The following is a 15,015-nucleotide window of genomic DNA, read 5'->3' as shown; positions in this document are numbered from 1 at the left end:
ATACTTCTTCCTCCTCCCTATTCTCTGTGGAAGCAAAGTAGTCAGAGTTGGATTGGGACAACAGGACCCATATCCACACCTTGTGGTCTCAGAGATGTCAAAGGATTTGCCCGTCACATATTCTATCTGTGACAGAGCCTAAAGAATCCAATCTCTGGTGGCAAGTCTGATTTCTTATCTAGGAATCTTCAGCCCTGCAAACAAACAAACAAACAAACTTGAAATTCTCATGGGAAGAGCTGATGTACCTGTGGACCACCAGGGTCTCCTAACTGTTCCGTTTAGAAACATCTCTAAAGGTATTCTCTGTCTTTGGATATCCGTTTGTCTGCTTTGCCTTTTTAACACTTCAGTGCCAGCTTCTGCCACCCAGAAAAATAATGAAATGAAGCAACACAAAAACAAAGCAATGGTCTTTCCCAAGTTCACTGCCTAAATGAGAGACAATAGTCTTAATACTTTATTAACTTAAAACATTACTCTAATAAATATGTACTAACAAACATAATGCACTGCAAAAGATCCAAAAACATTTACAAATCTCATCAAAGTAAAAATACCATTTTTCCCCCTCTATGGTGTTGGGGGGAATGGGGGGGGAGTTGGGAGACAAAGGATTCCACATGCCTACCAGCTCAGACATCTGAAAAACAATGTCAGCTGCACCATAAAACTGGATATGTACATGAATCTTTGAAGTAACTCTTCAGCTCCTTGTTGTTTAGATTTGATAAGAACCAAAGGGTTCGAGATTCTCTTGTTCCCAGAATTCCTTGGAGGGAAAGAACAGACCTCAGCCACTTGGGAGGTGCCACCCTTAGCTTTGGGGTGGGGAGAGGAAGGAGCTGCGGCTTTCACCTCTGGGTCCCCACGCTCCCTGCTCTCATTGGCTGGGGTGCACCGGCCAGCGGGTCTGCCTCCCCTGCAGGCCTCTGGCTGAGTTTTCTGCTGCTTTCTGTCTGGGGTGGGGGGCAAGCATCTGGTGTGCTCTCCCCAAGAATTCAACTCCTTCCCCAAATCCATTTCCGAGCTGGTCCCCAGATGCAGAGACGACGGACAGTCAGCACCCAACACACGAGGGTCGACGCTCTCTCCAGAGGGGAGAGAGGGTGATCTTCCCTCCGGCCCCCCTAGCACCCCAGGGCCCTCGGCGGGAGGGGCTTCTGTCATCTCTCTGGGTGTGGGGGAGCCTGAGGCCCGGGGTGGGGAGGGTCGCGCGCCCCTGTCTGGGCCCCGGCGGTCGGGGACGGAGGGGAGGGCGGAGGGGCCGGGGAGAAGCGGGGTGAGGGGCTGGGGGGGTCCCGAGCGGGCCGGCCGCCCCCACCCCCGGTAGTGTGGAGGAGCCGCGGGCGGCCGCGCCCGGCGGCTCATTTGAGTCCGTGCTGCGTCTCCCGGTGGCGGCGCAGGTCCACCTTGCGCTGGAAGCCCTTCCCGCACAGGTCGCAGCCGAAGGGCTTGAAGCCGGTGTGCTTGCGGCTGTGCGTGATGAGGTTGGAGCTCTGGCTGAAGGCCTTGCCGCACACCTGGCACTTGTGGGGCTTCTCGCCTGCGGGGATGGAGGAGGTCGTGAGTTGGGGGGGGGATCCACGCGCCTCCCCGCAGCGGCTGGCTGCGCCCCCCTCCCGCAACCTGGGCCGTGGGAGGCCACAGGTCAGCAGGTGGGAGACTCTGCGAGTGGGGCTTCCCAGCCAAAGGCCTCAAACCATTTCCTGCCAAACGGAAACGGCCAGGGCCGCCCGCCCGGCCGGCCCGGGAGCCCCCAGAGCAGATGTTCGGCAGGAGGTGGGCGCAGCTGCCCCACAAGCCCCGTGACCCGGCTCCAGGTCAGAGGAAGTTTTCAAATCTGAGTTTCCGAGGGGGTGTTGGTTTCGGGTGGACCCGTGGAGCCGTCCCCCTCCCCCTTCCCCTCCCCATCCCCCTCCTCCTCCTCCTCCTCCTCCTCCTCCTCGATGGCCAAGTGTCTGAGACGCAGACCTTCATTTCTCCAAGCCTTATTTGAGCCACACAGTATTTCTCCGCATAGCGAATCCTTTTCTCTGTCCTTTCTTCCTGGGAGGTTATGTAACAGCTTGTCTACCACACATTAGTGACCAACAAGCAGCACAGGAGTGGGATCCATTTCCACACAGCCCCAGCATGGCATCTGAGTAGGGACTCAGCCTGGGGGGGACGTAGGGGAGGGGGAATAAAACACGAACCCCCAGTCCCTCTTCCTTGCACTTCGGTCTTCAGGCTGCAGATTTCTGGGATTAGTAATCACCCAACAAAATATATCTTAACGGTTTAGGTTATGAAAAAAAATCCCAGAAATGAAGTTTGGCTATGTTTGACGGGAGGGGGGGGGGGCTTAATGCTTCATTCAGTCAGGATCCTAGTTGCATTCTGTTGAGTGCCTTGAACATTTTTAGGTGTAATGAGTGAACTGCAGGGAATTTCGGGGAGGGGGGGCATGATTAAAACAGGATTTGTTTTTATACAAATATCTACTGTCTGAGCGTATTTATAGACACCAAAAGTGGGTGTTGAGACACATTGATTTGGAAATGGTGCTGTGGCTCAAGTGGTAGAGCGCTAGCCTTGAGCTGAAGAGCTGAGGGACAGCGCCCAGGCCCAGAGTTCAAGCCCCACGACCGACCAAAAAAAAAAAAAAAGAGAGAGAGACACATTGATTTATTTTAAATATTCATATTCTGCAGTAAAATAGTCAGATTCTGAGTCTCAATGTCTTGTTGACTATTAAATGGAATGCTCTTAGATACACTCCAAGATGCCCAATGCCCATGAGTTCCTGGCATTAAAATCTCTAACTTGCAGGGTACCAGTGATTCACACCTGTCATCCTAGATACTCAGGAAACTGAGACATAAGGATGGCAGTTCAGAGCCAGCCCAGGTGGGAAAGTCCATGAAACTCATAAACAATTAACCAACCCCCCACCCCCAAAAAAATCCTAGAAATGGAGCTCTAGCTCAAGTGTTAGAGCACTATTCTTGAGCAAAACAGCCCCAGATCCAGTGCCAAAAACAACAACAACAAAAACAAAACAAAAACCTAGCTGCACATGAAGTGTTAAAGCAAGAGCTAGAACTGGAAGCCAGAGCACTCAAAGACCCCATGTTTTCCTTGTAGTAAATCACGCAATGGCTCTGACCTACTAGATGCCATCTACTTTAGGAGGTGGCAGGAAAGCTCAAACAAAATGACAGATTTGAAAGCACTTTGTAAATTATAGAGCATGACTGTAGGTAAGGAATTATCCTGGCCAGGCATGAATTTGATGCTGTTTTGAAAGGAGAAAAAGTAGAGAGAAGCGTTCTGTATTTGCCAACTCTCATGACTGAAAGCATAACATGGTAAAGCGGTCAAGCACAGACATCTGAGAGGAGAGACAGAACTGAATTCGAGCCCGCGGCTACCCATGTAGCAGTCTGACCTGGACCTGTTATTCCACCCTCCTGTGCCTCACTTTCCTTATCTTGAAAGTGGGAGTGAAGAATGGTTTTTGTCTCTTGGACTTGTGGTCATTAGAAAAAATATTACGAATATTAGCTAATTTTCCTTACTCAAACAGAGTTAAGTGCTCCGTAAAATAAAAACAGCAGAGGCCACAAAGCCCTTTCCCCAAAAGGCTGTGTGGGAGCCCTACAGAACGTCCTCAACGTGTAGCAACATTCTTGCTATTTCACCCAGAGCAGTGCAACTAGGGGAAAATACTTTTCCTCAGGATAGAGCACAGCCCGTTCACCTGCTGGTGCTTCCAACTCAACCCCAGATCAAGTCCCCTCTGGGGAGAGCGGCATCTGTGAATGAAACTAAGACAATCTGTCTCTTTGTTTTCTGCCACTGCTGCTGTGATTCACTCCCATGGGAAAGCCTCCTCTCTCATTTGCCGGGGCCAGAAAATCGAGCCAAGGACCTTCAGCTCACCTGTGTGGATAAAGGTGTGCTTCTTCATGTCTGACTTCTGGTGGAATCTCTTGCCACAGTACTGACAGGGATAGGGCCGGGTGTCCGAGTGGATGAGCAGGTGTGTGGACAGCGTGGACGACCGCTTGAAGCTCTTGCCGCAGATCTTACAGTCAAAGCTGCGCTCCTGCAGAGGGAAGGCGCCGCGCTCCTGCTGTCTGTCAGCTGGGAGTCACAGGCTCTGCACTCTAAACTAACCGAGCCCCCAACTCTCCGGCTCCCCTGGCTACCAAACCTGCATGTTATCCCTCCATCCTCTGTCCATTTCCATTCTTGGCATGCTTCGCTCTCTCCTTGAACACACAGCCTTTAAACGCTTCAGCTACCAAAACACAACTCAACCACAGCCCTCCACACCCGTGGCAGGCACGTGCATCGCCACCCTGCATTGCTGACACCCCTTGAACACGCTGCTCCCCGCCCTCAACAAGCACCGGTCTCCCCCCCCCCCCCACTGAGGGTCCTGGTGGAGGAGAGGGGCTGATATTCTTTTAGGAAGTCTGTGTAAATCAGTATCCCCCTGCCGTCTGTCCCTCGTGCCCTCGATTCTCTGGTCCCTCTACACAGTTCTGTGTGCGCTGCTGTGTTCCTCTCCCCCCCCCCCCCCCCGCCATCCCAGCTAAGCTCCAATCCCCACGGGGCGCCTGGTGTTCCATAGGATTCTCAAGAACTTGGCACCCGCCGGTGATGAGCGAGTGGAGGGCGGGCAGAGGGGCTCCCGGGTGTTGCGTGGGCCGGGATCCCTCCTTCGCTCGCTGCAGACGATGGGACCCCCTCGTGGGGAGCAGAATCGGGGCTGGTAAAGCCACACGTGTGTGCAGCTCGCATCCGTGCTCACCAACCTTCCCCGCACCCCAAAAGGAATAACGGGGCGCACGGGGCTGAGACCCCAGAGTCTAGGCTGCCTGCCTGCCTGCCTGCCTAGCGGCCTGCCTGCCGGGAAGCCGGCCGCCGCCCGGCGCTCACCTGCGAGTGCACAGCCTTGTGCTGCTCCAGGCTCACGGCGTGGCCGAAGGTCTTGCCGCACATCTCGCAGGCGAAGGGCCTGGAGCCGCTGTGCGAGCGGCGCACGTGCACCTCGAGCCCGTGCGGCGTGGAGAAGACCTGCGGCGGGCGGGGCCGGGAGAGGGCGGCTGAGCGGGGCGGCTGAGCGGGGCGGCTGAGCGGGGCGGCTGAGCGGGGCGGCTGAGCGGGGCTGGCGGGGCGCGCGGGGCTGGCGGCGGCGCGCGGGGGCCTCACCTTGCTGCACTTCAGGCACTTGTAGGAGCCGCCGCCCAGCAGCAGGCGGGTGCACAACAGCTCCGACTCCACCTTGACGCCGGCGCCCTGGTCCGCGTGGAGCTCGTGGCTGCGCTCCGGGTACAGCCGGCCCGCCGCCGCCGCCGGACGCTCGTACAGCCCGGCCGCGGCGGGCCCGAAGTCACCGTAGAGCCCCAGGCCCGGGCCGCCGCCGCCGCTCCCGGGCGCCCCGGGCCCCGCGCCGCCCGCCGCCCGCTCGGGCCCGTACAGCGCGGCCGTGTGGCCCGGCTCCGGGGCGCGCTCGCAGAAGAGGCCCAGGCCGGCGCCGCGCTCCAGGGCCCCGCACGGCCGGTAGCTCTGCACCAGGTGCCGCAGGTCGGAGCCCGCCAGGCCGCTCCACGAGTAGGGCTTGAAGGGCACGGGGAAGGCCTGGGCGTCGTCCAGCGATGGGCACACCGATTTCTCCGACGCTGCGGAGGCACAGGGAGGGCGTCGGCTCGGAGCCCGCACCGGGCGCCCGCTAACCGTCCCGCGTCCAGCTTCGTTAGAACGCGCGCGGTGCGGGGCCCGCGAGGCGGGGGGCGCCGGGCGGGGGGGGGCAGGGGAGGCGCCGCGGGGGAGAAACGCGCCCGCGGGACCCGGCGAAGAGACGGGTGGACTGCGGGGAGCACGTGGGACCCCGCACCACGCGGACTTGAGCTGCGCGGGCAGGGAAAGCCGTGGCCCCGCGGCCTCCGACGGTGCCAGAGGGCGGGGGACCCACGACCCTCCAGCCTCTCCAGGTTCCCTCGCGATCCCGGGGCCACGGCGCGCGGGGGGGGGGGGGGCGGTCAAGTGAGGCTCTAATCAGACGCATTTCAGAATAAGCGCAAGAGGCCGGGCGCCCGTCGCTCTGCCCGTAATCCCGGCTACTTAGGAGGCTGAGAGCTGAGGATCACGGTTCAAAGCCAGCCTGGGCAGGAAAGTCCTTGAGACTCTTATCGCCAGTGAACCTTCAAAAAAGCCGGAAGGGGAGCCGTGCTCACGAGGTAGAGCAAAATCCTCAGGGATCGCTTGAGGCCCTTAGTTCAAGTCCCAGGAATGGTAGAAAGGAAAGAGAAGAGAGAACAAGGGCGGGGGGGGGGGGGGGAGACTGAGACGGGGGAGGCAAGCCCCGGGGGTCCTCCCTGCTAAGCGTCCAGTCAGGGAGCTGGGGGTGAGGATCTTCCCAGCGCCCACCTGGCCCCAGTCTGACGGGGTGCGGGGTGCGTGCGGGGCAGGGCACGCAGCGCTTGGACGCCGCCACCCTGGGGATGGCGTTTAGCGTTTCCTAGTCCGCTCGGTCGCACTCTCAGGCTCAGCGAGAGGCCGCACCCCGCTTCTGATGGCGGGGCTCCGGCTGCCCAGGCCTTGCCCCGCAGTGGAGGCCCGCGCTGCCTCCTGGACGCACTCGGCGGAGCGGCCGTCTGGACAAGTCGACCCGCCGAAAGGACCCCAGTTGGGAGGGCAGTCGCCCCCCCACCTCTGCACGACGCCCATCAAACCCCAACGAGCCCCCCATCTGTTCCTACAAAGACGGAGCTGAAGACTGAGATTCTCTTCACACACACACACACACACACACACACACACACACACACACACACACACACACACACATCTCCTAGCCCTGGCGGGCTCAGCTCCTGCCTCTGATTGAGGTTTGGAGGTTTGGGGAGGCCCAGATTCTGGGGTCCTAACACAGTGTAAACGATCAGTTCCGGTCAGCAAAACCAAACTTCGCCTCCGCTGCCACGGGCTTCCCCGTCCCACTCCATCCAAACGAATGGAAGGCGCAAACCTGGGGTTCAGGGGTCCCCACGCCCCACTCCCGCCCTCCGCGGCCTCCCTCCGGGGTAGCATGGTCCCCAGGTACCATTTCTGCGCTAGGGCGGCGCCCCCCCTCGGCGCGGCCCCCCGGCCCGCCCCGGCCCTACCTGGGGACGCGGAGGGCGACGGAGGCCTCCAGAGGTCCTCGAACTCGGAGCTGCGCTCGCACACGCTGCCATCGCAGCTGTCCGGGGATGGTGAGGCCCCGTCGGGGGCCTCGGTAAGCTGAGACTCCGGGGATGAACGGTCCCGGGCCTCCGCCTTCGCGTCGCCGGCGCTCAGCATGCCGTCTGCGGGGAGGCGTTGGGGGGAGAGCGGGTCACGGACACGCGGGGCCGGGCTGAGCTCCCCCCCGCGAGCCCGTGGCCCCCGCTGCGCCCTGACCGCCCCGCCTCGGGAGGAAACCCGACTGTCCCGAGCAGACAGACATCAGAGGGACGTCAGGGCCGCCTCCCCCTCCTACCCACCCCCGCCCGGCTCCTGGGAAACGCGGGACTCGAACCACGGTCGGCTTGGCGCCCGGCGAGCCCACCCGCCCGACGCGCGCGCGTGCCCCGCACCTGCTCGGCCTGGCGCGGGCGCCGTCTCCGGGCGGAGGGCATAGTCGGGCCCCGGCGAGCGCGGCTGGTGGTAGCTGTGAGCCTTCTTGCTCTTGACGAGGAAGGAGCGCGGCATGGTGGCTCGCCGCTCGGCTCCAAGGATCCCCGGGAGGCGCCGTCCGCGCGCGGTCCCTCGGAGCACTGAAGGGCGAGGAGACGCGCTTGGAGACGCGGGTCGGCACCCTGGGGCCGGGAGCCTGGGCGCCCCGGCGGAGCACGCGCGCCCGCCGCGGGGACGCGCGCCCGGCCGCGGGGGCGGGGCCTGGCCCGCGCGCGCCAGGTGGCACTCGGACAGGTGGCACGAGTCCGGTGCGCCGCCGCCGCCGCCGCCGCCACGGCCGACTCGGGGCCCAGCTCCTCCCCCGGCCCGGCCCTCGCAAGCTCGGGGCTCACACTATCCCCGGCGGTCCGTTACCCCGGCTGTGGAGCTGGGGCGCGCGGATCCGCCTGGACGCCAGGGGTGCGTCGGAGGCAGCGAGGCGGAAAGCGCGAAGAGCCCGGACCTCGCAGACATAGACCCGGGCTGAGGAGCGGGACGCATTCGACCAGACAAAGGGGAGGGCTTGAGAGGGGCGGGGGGCCGGCGGCAGAGGACCAGACCTTGCCCCCTGGGAGGGATCGCGTCCAGACGATGGCACGCGAACCTCGCTTGTGCCCCCACATTGTGGGGGGAAAAAACGACCCCCAAAGCCTCGGGTACGGCAGCCTCAGGCACGGAGGCGAGGCATTCCCGACCCAGAGGACCCAACCTCGGAAACCGAGTCCCGGGGAGGAAGCGCTTTCCGTTCCGCTCACCCAAAGTCCTGCCTTAGGACATTCGAGTCTGGGGTGCATGCACCGCCCGGGAAACGCGCGGTGCCCCTGGTCTAGGGGACCAGGCACCTCGAAGCGGTGCCGGCGGAGGCGGGGGAGCCGGTGGGGAGCGAGCTGTCCGCACCGTCGTTCTCCTCCACCCCCAATCAGTTCACCTAATCTCGGGTGGGAACCCGAGCCGTCGGGGGGCGGGGCCGTCGGGGGCGGGGGCGTCGGGGGGCGGGACTCCGGGGCGGGGGTAAACGAATCTGCCGCCCTCCCGGGGCCACGGCCACGGACGCCGGGTTTCCGAGTGAGCTGCACGTTGTCCAGGTCAGCCGCTCGACGAGGCCCTCGCCGATCTCAGGAATCCGGGCACGCGGGCTCCAGGCCCGAGCCCCACCCCTGATCCTCGGCCCCCCCTCCGATCTTCGGGGATTTCCCGATCTTCGGCTCCCCTCATCCTCGGACCCCGTGCAGTTGACACTACCGAACCGGCTGACTCGGGATAAAGGACACGAGCCGCACGCTCCCCCCTCCAAACCCTGCTCCGGACCCCGGGCGCGATCGCGTCCCCGTCCCCCGGGGAGCAGGGTCTCCTGGGGAGGGAGGACGGGGAGGGCGGGCTCGGAACTCCCCGTCACGTTTCCCATGATCTGCGCGGCAGGACGCCTTTCGGGGTACCCGCCTCCGTTGGCGTGGGCTCCCTAGAGTTGGGGCTCTACACCTTCATTTTTCCCCCGCACCCCTCGAACTGGGCAAGTCTACAGCACGAACGTTAAACATTAAAAAAAATAATAATAAAGCCGTTTTCAAAGCCACCCTCAAATCTGGAAGGAAAACGGGTGAGAAGGCGCGGACGGCCTCCCCACGAGTGTCCGCGCGGGAAGTCGAGGCGTGGCCCGGGGTCGCGTGGGACCGGGTGAGCAGGGAGGCGGCCTCCCCTGCTTCCTGTCCCCCTAGGCCCGTCTCGCACCCCAGCCGGCCTTCCTGGTTCCCGGGCCGGAGCGGGGAGCCGCCGCGCGGGCGCAGCGCGTGGGAAGCCGGCCTCGAGCCGCAGCTGGCGCCCGGGGGGCGGGGCGGCCTCTCCCCGCACGCGGCCCGCGCGGGCGCCCCGGCCGCCTCGCCATCTCCCCTCCACGCGGTGAATCTCACTCCTGGGCCTCCTTTTTCTACCTCCCAACCCCACTCCGGGCACCCCCCCCACTCCGGGCACCCCCGGACGCCCGCCCGGCCGGGGTCCCGCTTGCGCCCTTGGCACGCGCTCCTCCCCCGGATCAGGGCCGGGCTGGTGTTCGAGCCCCGCCCCCGCCGCCAGGGAGTGGGGGGGGGGGAAGCCCCCGCAGACCTACCTGCGGGGTCGGGGTGCGGGCACCCGGCAGAGCGTGTTCACACGGAATCTTGCTTTCGGGTAGATCGAGCGCGCTGGCTTTTTTTTTTTTTTTTTCTTTTAAATCTCCTTCCGAGCTCAGCCCCCAAAGCCGCAGCTTCACTTCCTGAGCGTTGCGAGCGCGCGGCGCGCTGGCCCGGGACCCGCCGCTCCCATCCCCCTCCCCGTCGGGGGGGGGCGCCTCGGCACCCGGGTCAGGAGCTGCCCCCCACCCCCAGCCCGGGTCTTTCCACCCGGCCCTCCCCACGTTTTCTGTGGGACGGCGGGGGCCATCGATGGGGAACCTGGAGGTCTGGCCACCCAGGCACTGGAAATGACTAGAAAGAAAATCGAACTATTCTTGGCTCCCCCAGAGACTTCCGCAGCGAGAAGTCACAGATTCGGGACACAGATTGACGGGCGGGGTGTGGGGGGGGGGAGTGGGGGGGAGGGCCGATAGCTAGGGGAGTGGGGGGTGAGGGCCGATCGCTGGGGGAATGGGGGCTCCCCGCCTCTCTGGCTGCGGAACCCCCCCCCCATCCCGTCGCCTGCTGGGGCCGCGCCACCCCCGGGTGGCGGCCGTGAATCAGCGGGCCTCGCTGCCGCCGGCCTGGAGCCCGGCGGGTGACCGCGGCGTCCGCAGAGCGCAACCTGCCCCGCCGCCCCGAAATAGCTTGTTGTGGAAACACTTGGGGATAAATACGCCCAACGAGGCTGAAAATACCTTGACACCCAATCCCAGAGGTTTGCTCATTTCCCTTCGGATTTAGGTAATGGTTAAATTTGGAAGAGGTGGGCGAGCGGCGAGCCCCCGGGGCGGAGAGAGGGCCCGGGGCGGCGCGGCCCGAGGGCGCCCGGCGGAGGGACCCGAGCGAGCCGGGCAAGCGCGCCCTCCCGACGCCGCGCGGGGGTCCCGGCTGCGAGATTAAAGGGCGCGCGCGCGCGGGGAGCAGGGCCCGCCTCGCCCCGCCCGGTCGGGCCACATCTGGGAAAGCCGATCTCGCGCGTGGGCTCTGTCCTCGCCGGACCCCGGGCACCTGGTCCTGAGTGGGGCGAGGAGCGGCCAGAATGGCCCAACCCTGGTTGAATAGAACCTTCAGTCGAGAGCTTCGTGTCCCACGGAAGTCCATGGAGGGCAGGCATCGGACCTTCTTGGTGTCTACCGTGCACCACTGAGAAAAACGAGTGGGTGGGATTGCAACTAACAGACACCGCACCCCGCAACCCTCGCGTGGGTGTCCCGATCCCCGGTAGGGTCGAGGCCTGTTGGGGATGCGCAAAGCCTGCACCCTTTTCTGGTCCAGGCGAAAAGTATCACGTAGCTCAGTCACATTTCAATAATAGCAGACGCCGGCGGAGGGAGGCTGATGGTCCGAAGGGTTGGTTGGTTTGTTTGTTTTTGGAAAATATTACACTTTAAAGTTTCTGTTCCGCGTGCTGGCGCTGGCTGCAGAGTGAGCAGGTCTCTGTGTGGCCTGAGCACCTGCCCAACCACCGAGCTACCCCCTGAGCCCCGCCACCAGAGCCGCCACGAATCCAAATTGTCACAAGAAGAAAATGGATTTTTATTTTACAGTGTAAAAATCTGAAATTTGCGGGAAAGGGTGGTGTTTCAAGCATATTTTCCTAAAACTGGAGTCATCATAGTATATTCCGTTATTGTATCCCCGGACGGGCATTATCTGCTATCAGTCCTCCTAGTTCAACACACATTTTAAAAAATAAGTCAGAGGTCAGCGAACAGAATAACCTAAAGAGGAATTAAGCACAACAGCCTATTCATACTGTATTTCTTGCATGTTTGTCGTGGCCTAAAGTGTATAATTTTCAAAGTAGTTGAAAAAAAAAAATCCTCCAGTCTTCAAGAGAAGAAAAGAAGGCAAATTTACATTTTTACAACATAATTTTATTGTTATTATTAAGGTGTTGTACAGAGGGGTTACCATTTCATAAGTCATGTAATGAGTCCAATTCTTTTTAGACAATGTCACCCAGAAGGCAAATATTTTTAAAACAATGATAAATACAAAAAAGTGGGTTTTTTTCCTCTCAAAGCTCATTTTCTACCACTTGAAGCACAGCTCCTGTTTTGTTTTTTTGGGAGGGGTGGTTTATTGGAGATAATAGTCTTGTGGACTTTCCTGCCTGGGCTGGCTTCGAAAAACAATCCTCAGCTCTTAGCCTCCTGAGTAGCTGGGATTACAGGCATATGCCACTGGTCCCCAATAACCAAGATACACAGAAGTGGTGGAACCATTTCCTTTACACATTAGCAAGTTCAAAGTCAAAACTCCTTGGCAAGGTGCTGTGACTATTTAATAGTTAAGTTGTGACTGAAAAATCTGAAAACTTGGGTGAGGCTATGAGGAGAGCAAATGCAGCTTGAGCAGTCTTGCCTTAGAATAAATCCTTTTCTTTTAGGTTAAACTGAGTCGTAATGTTTTCATTTGTGACATCTTGAAATTTCTGAGTATGCAAAATAAAACTAGCAACTGGGACCAGGGCACTCAGAGAGAAGCCGGTGTGGGACACAGCCATTGAATCCTCCATTTGTATTTTTTACATTTTGGATCGTGGGTGTATGACTAATATAAACCAATAAATGCACATGAAAATATTTAACTAGTGAGGTCAGGACAGCTCTAGTTGTAGAGTGTCAAATGATATTCCCTTGGGGGAGCATAGGAGACAAATGAAAAAGAGGGGGACCCAAAGAGATTAACAAGCTTTCAAAGCTGCAGCAAAGAGCCAAGACTGGAAGTAACAACACAATGAAGCTATCTTTGATTTCTCACTACAAAATAGAACATACAGAGCACCCTGCCATGCACATTTTTCTGCCCAGGTCAAGAGTTCAAGCCCCATGACTGACAGAAAAGAAAATTAGCCAGGTGCTGGTGGCTCACGCCTGTAATCCTAGCTACTCAGGAGGCTGAGATCTGAGGATCGTGGTTCAAAGCCAGCCCGGGCAGGAGAGACCTTGAGACTCCTATCTCCAATAAAACCACCAGAAAACCGGAAGTGGCGCTGTAGCTCAAGTGGTAGAGCGCTCGCCTTGAGCTAAAGAGCTACGGGACAACACCCAGGCCCAGAGTTCAAGCCCCACGACCGACAAAAAAGAAAAGAAAAGAAAATTATTCTCTAAATGAGCACTTTGTTTACCATAAGATCTCTTTCAATGCCAAAGGAATATGGGGAGAGAGAAGGATTTAGTCGTGGGCTTGAACTCTGGATTTGGACGCTATCCCTGCGCTCTTCAGCTCGAGGCAAGCGCTCTACAGCAGCACTTCCAATTTTTTAGTGGTTTATTGAAGATGAGTCTCACGGACTTTCCTGTCCGGCACCTGGCTTAGAGAATAATTTTCTATTAATAGGACCTTTACAAAAATGATATTTTTGGGGGGTGTCCAGTCCTGGGGCCTGAACTCTGGGCCTGGGCACTGTCCCTCAACTCTTCAGCTCAAGGCTAGCACTCTACCACTTGAGCCACAGCACCACTTCCGGCTTTTTTTCTTTTTGCTTATGCTGAGGAATCGAACCCAGAGCCTCATGCATGCAAGGCAAGCACTCTACCACTGAGCCGCCTTCTCAGCCCACAAAAATGATTTTTAACTTGGCCTTTTTGTTGTTGTTGTTCGGTCGTGGGGCTTGAACCCTGGGCCTGGGCACTGTCCCTGTGTTGTTCAGCTCAAGGCAAGCACTCTACCGCTTGAGCCACAGCGCAACTTCTGGTTTTCTAGTGGTTTATTGGCGATAAGAGTCTCACAGACTTTCCTGCCCAGGCTGGCTTTGAACTGTGATCCTCAGATCTCAGTCTCCTGAGTAGCTAGGATTACAGGTGTTAGCCACCAGTGCCCAGCTTAAATTGGCCATTTTTAATTTACTAGTTGTAAGTAACATTGATGCATCTGTAGATATGCAGAACAAAATAAGCTTACATGGCCAACATTTCCAAGCTCTGCACACTCACCATCTATTCCAACCAGCATCTCATAGGTCAGAATTTCCCTCCTCTGAAAGATTTGAGCTGGGCGTGGCACAACTAGCACTCAGGAGGCAGAGGCAGGAGGATCTCAAAAGCTACTCTATGTTGGGCTACACACTGAGACATTCCCTCCAACTCAGAAAAAAATTTTTTGGAGACATTTAAAAAAGAACATTGTAGCCAAAGGCCCTTGGCTCATGCCTGTAATTCTAGCTACTCAGGAGGCTGAAATCAAAGCCAGCCCAGGCAGGAAAGTCCAGGAGACTCTGATCTCCAATTAAGAACCACCAAAAAGGAGGAGGAGGAGGAGAGCAGGAGGAGGAGCAGGTGGCTCAAGTGGAAGAGAGCCAGTCTTGAGCAATAAAAAACTCCAGGACAGTGTCCCGGCCTTGGGTTCAAGCACTAGGACCAGCACGCGCACACACACACACACACACACACACACACACACACACACACACACGCATGCATGCATGCACGCACGTGCACACACAGATCATTATAAGAGAATATTACTAGTCTCTTTGTTTTTCATAGAGATTTACAGTTACAATTCTAGTGTTTCGGGGTGTGTGGGAAGAGTGGGTGATTCCGAAATCTCCCAGAGAAGCCATGCTCCTATTCCCAGCAGACATTTCCATGTTTGCCTCACTGGCTCTTCACAGCGATGTTGCCAGGAGTGGGAAAGGAGAGCTGTGGTGTTTTGTTTTTTGTTTTTTTTTTGTCGGTCATGGGGCTTGAACTCTGGGCCTGGGCGCTGTCCCTCAGCTCTTCAGCTCAAGGCGAGCGCTCTACCACTTGAGCTACAGCGCCACTTGCGGTTTTCTGGTGGTTTATTGGAGATAGGAGTCTCATGGTCTCTCCTGCCCGGGCTGGCTTTGAACCGCGATCCTCAGATCTCAGCCTCCTGAGTAGGTAGGATTACAGGCGTGAACCACCAGCGCCCGGCTGCTGTGGTGTTTTGAAGAGTCAACTATGTCAGTCTCTGTTCTGTGACCTTGGGCGAGTTGGCTCACCCCTCCCGACCTCAGAGTCTCCTCTCTGGAGTCAAATGCCAGTGTGACACTGCAGCATGTGTGGCGAGCTTTTGGTTTTCACTCCTTCCTCTGGGTATCGCGAATGAGGAATGGGCCTTAGGGGTAACTAGTGCCTGGAATCCTAGTTCCTTTGATTGCCAAGCTGAGAAGTGAGGAACGTGGCTTGAAGACCTGGGCAAA

At 58.7% G+C, this 15,015-nt stretch overlaps 1 protein-coding gene across 2 annotated transcripts; it reads right to left on the bottom strand.

Moving 5' to 3' along the window:
* Positions 1-437: 437 nt before the first annotated feature.
* Gfi1 (growth factor independent 1 transcriptional repressor) lies at positions 438-9,866 on the bottom strand. 2 transcript variants are annotated; one of them, XM_042680301.1, is made up of 7 exons: positions 9,797-9,866; positions 7,614-7,793; positions 7,161-7,343; positions 5,206-5,675; positions 4,933-5,070; positions 3,928-4,093; positions 438-1,546 (listed from the first exon to the last, which is right to left on the bottom strand). In XM_042680301.1, exons 2-7 carry the CDS (start codon positions 7,726-7,728, stop codon positions 1,368-1,370), a joined length of 1,251 nt encoding a protein of 416 aa, XP_042536235.1. In that variant the 5' UTR covers positions 7,729-7,793; positions 9,797-9,866; the 3' UTR covers positions 438-1,367. The 2 variants fall into 2 exon arrangements, with proteins under 2 accessions (XP_042536235.1, XP_042536236.1); XM_042680302.1 differs by lacking the exon at positions 9,797-9,866 and adding an exon at positions 8,448-8,652.
* Between the last annotated feature and the right edge of the window lie 5,149 nt (positions 9,867-15,015).

Source organism: Dipodomys spectabilis, unplaced genomic scaffold (assembly GCF_019054845.1).
Source record: "Dipodomys spectabilis isolate Male_0828 unplaced genomic scaffold, ASM1905484v1 ptg000002l, whole genome shotgun sequence".
In the NCBI taxonomy this organism is placed as follows: domain Eukaryota; kingdom Metazoa; phylum Chordata; class Mammalia; order Rodentia; family Heteromyidae; genus Dipodomys; species Dipodomys spectabilis.
Note: the sequence above shows the minus strand (reverse complement) of the source record. Positions and strands in the feature narration are given on the sequence as shown.

Bases quoted from the DNA above. Each gene is read 5' to 3' on its own strand.
- Gfi1 (XM_042680301.1), bottom strand. From the start codon at position 7,728: ATGCCGCGCTCCTTCCTCGTCAAGAGCAAGAAGGCTCACAGCTACCAC. The intron at 7,344-7,613 runs GTGCGGGGCACG...GCCTCCCCGCAG, and splicing joins GCCCGCGCCAGGCCGAGCAG to ACGGCATGCTGAGCGCCGGC. The intron at 4,094-4,932 runs GTGAGCGCCGGG...TTCCCTCTGCAG, and splicing joins ACAAGGCTGTGCACTCGCAG to GAGCGCAGCTTTGACTGTAA.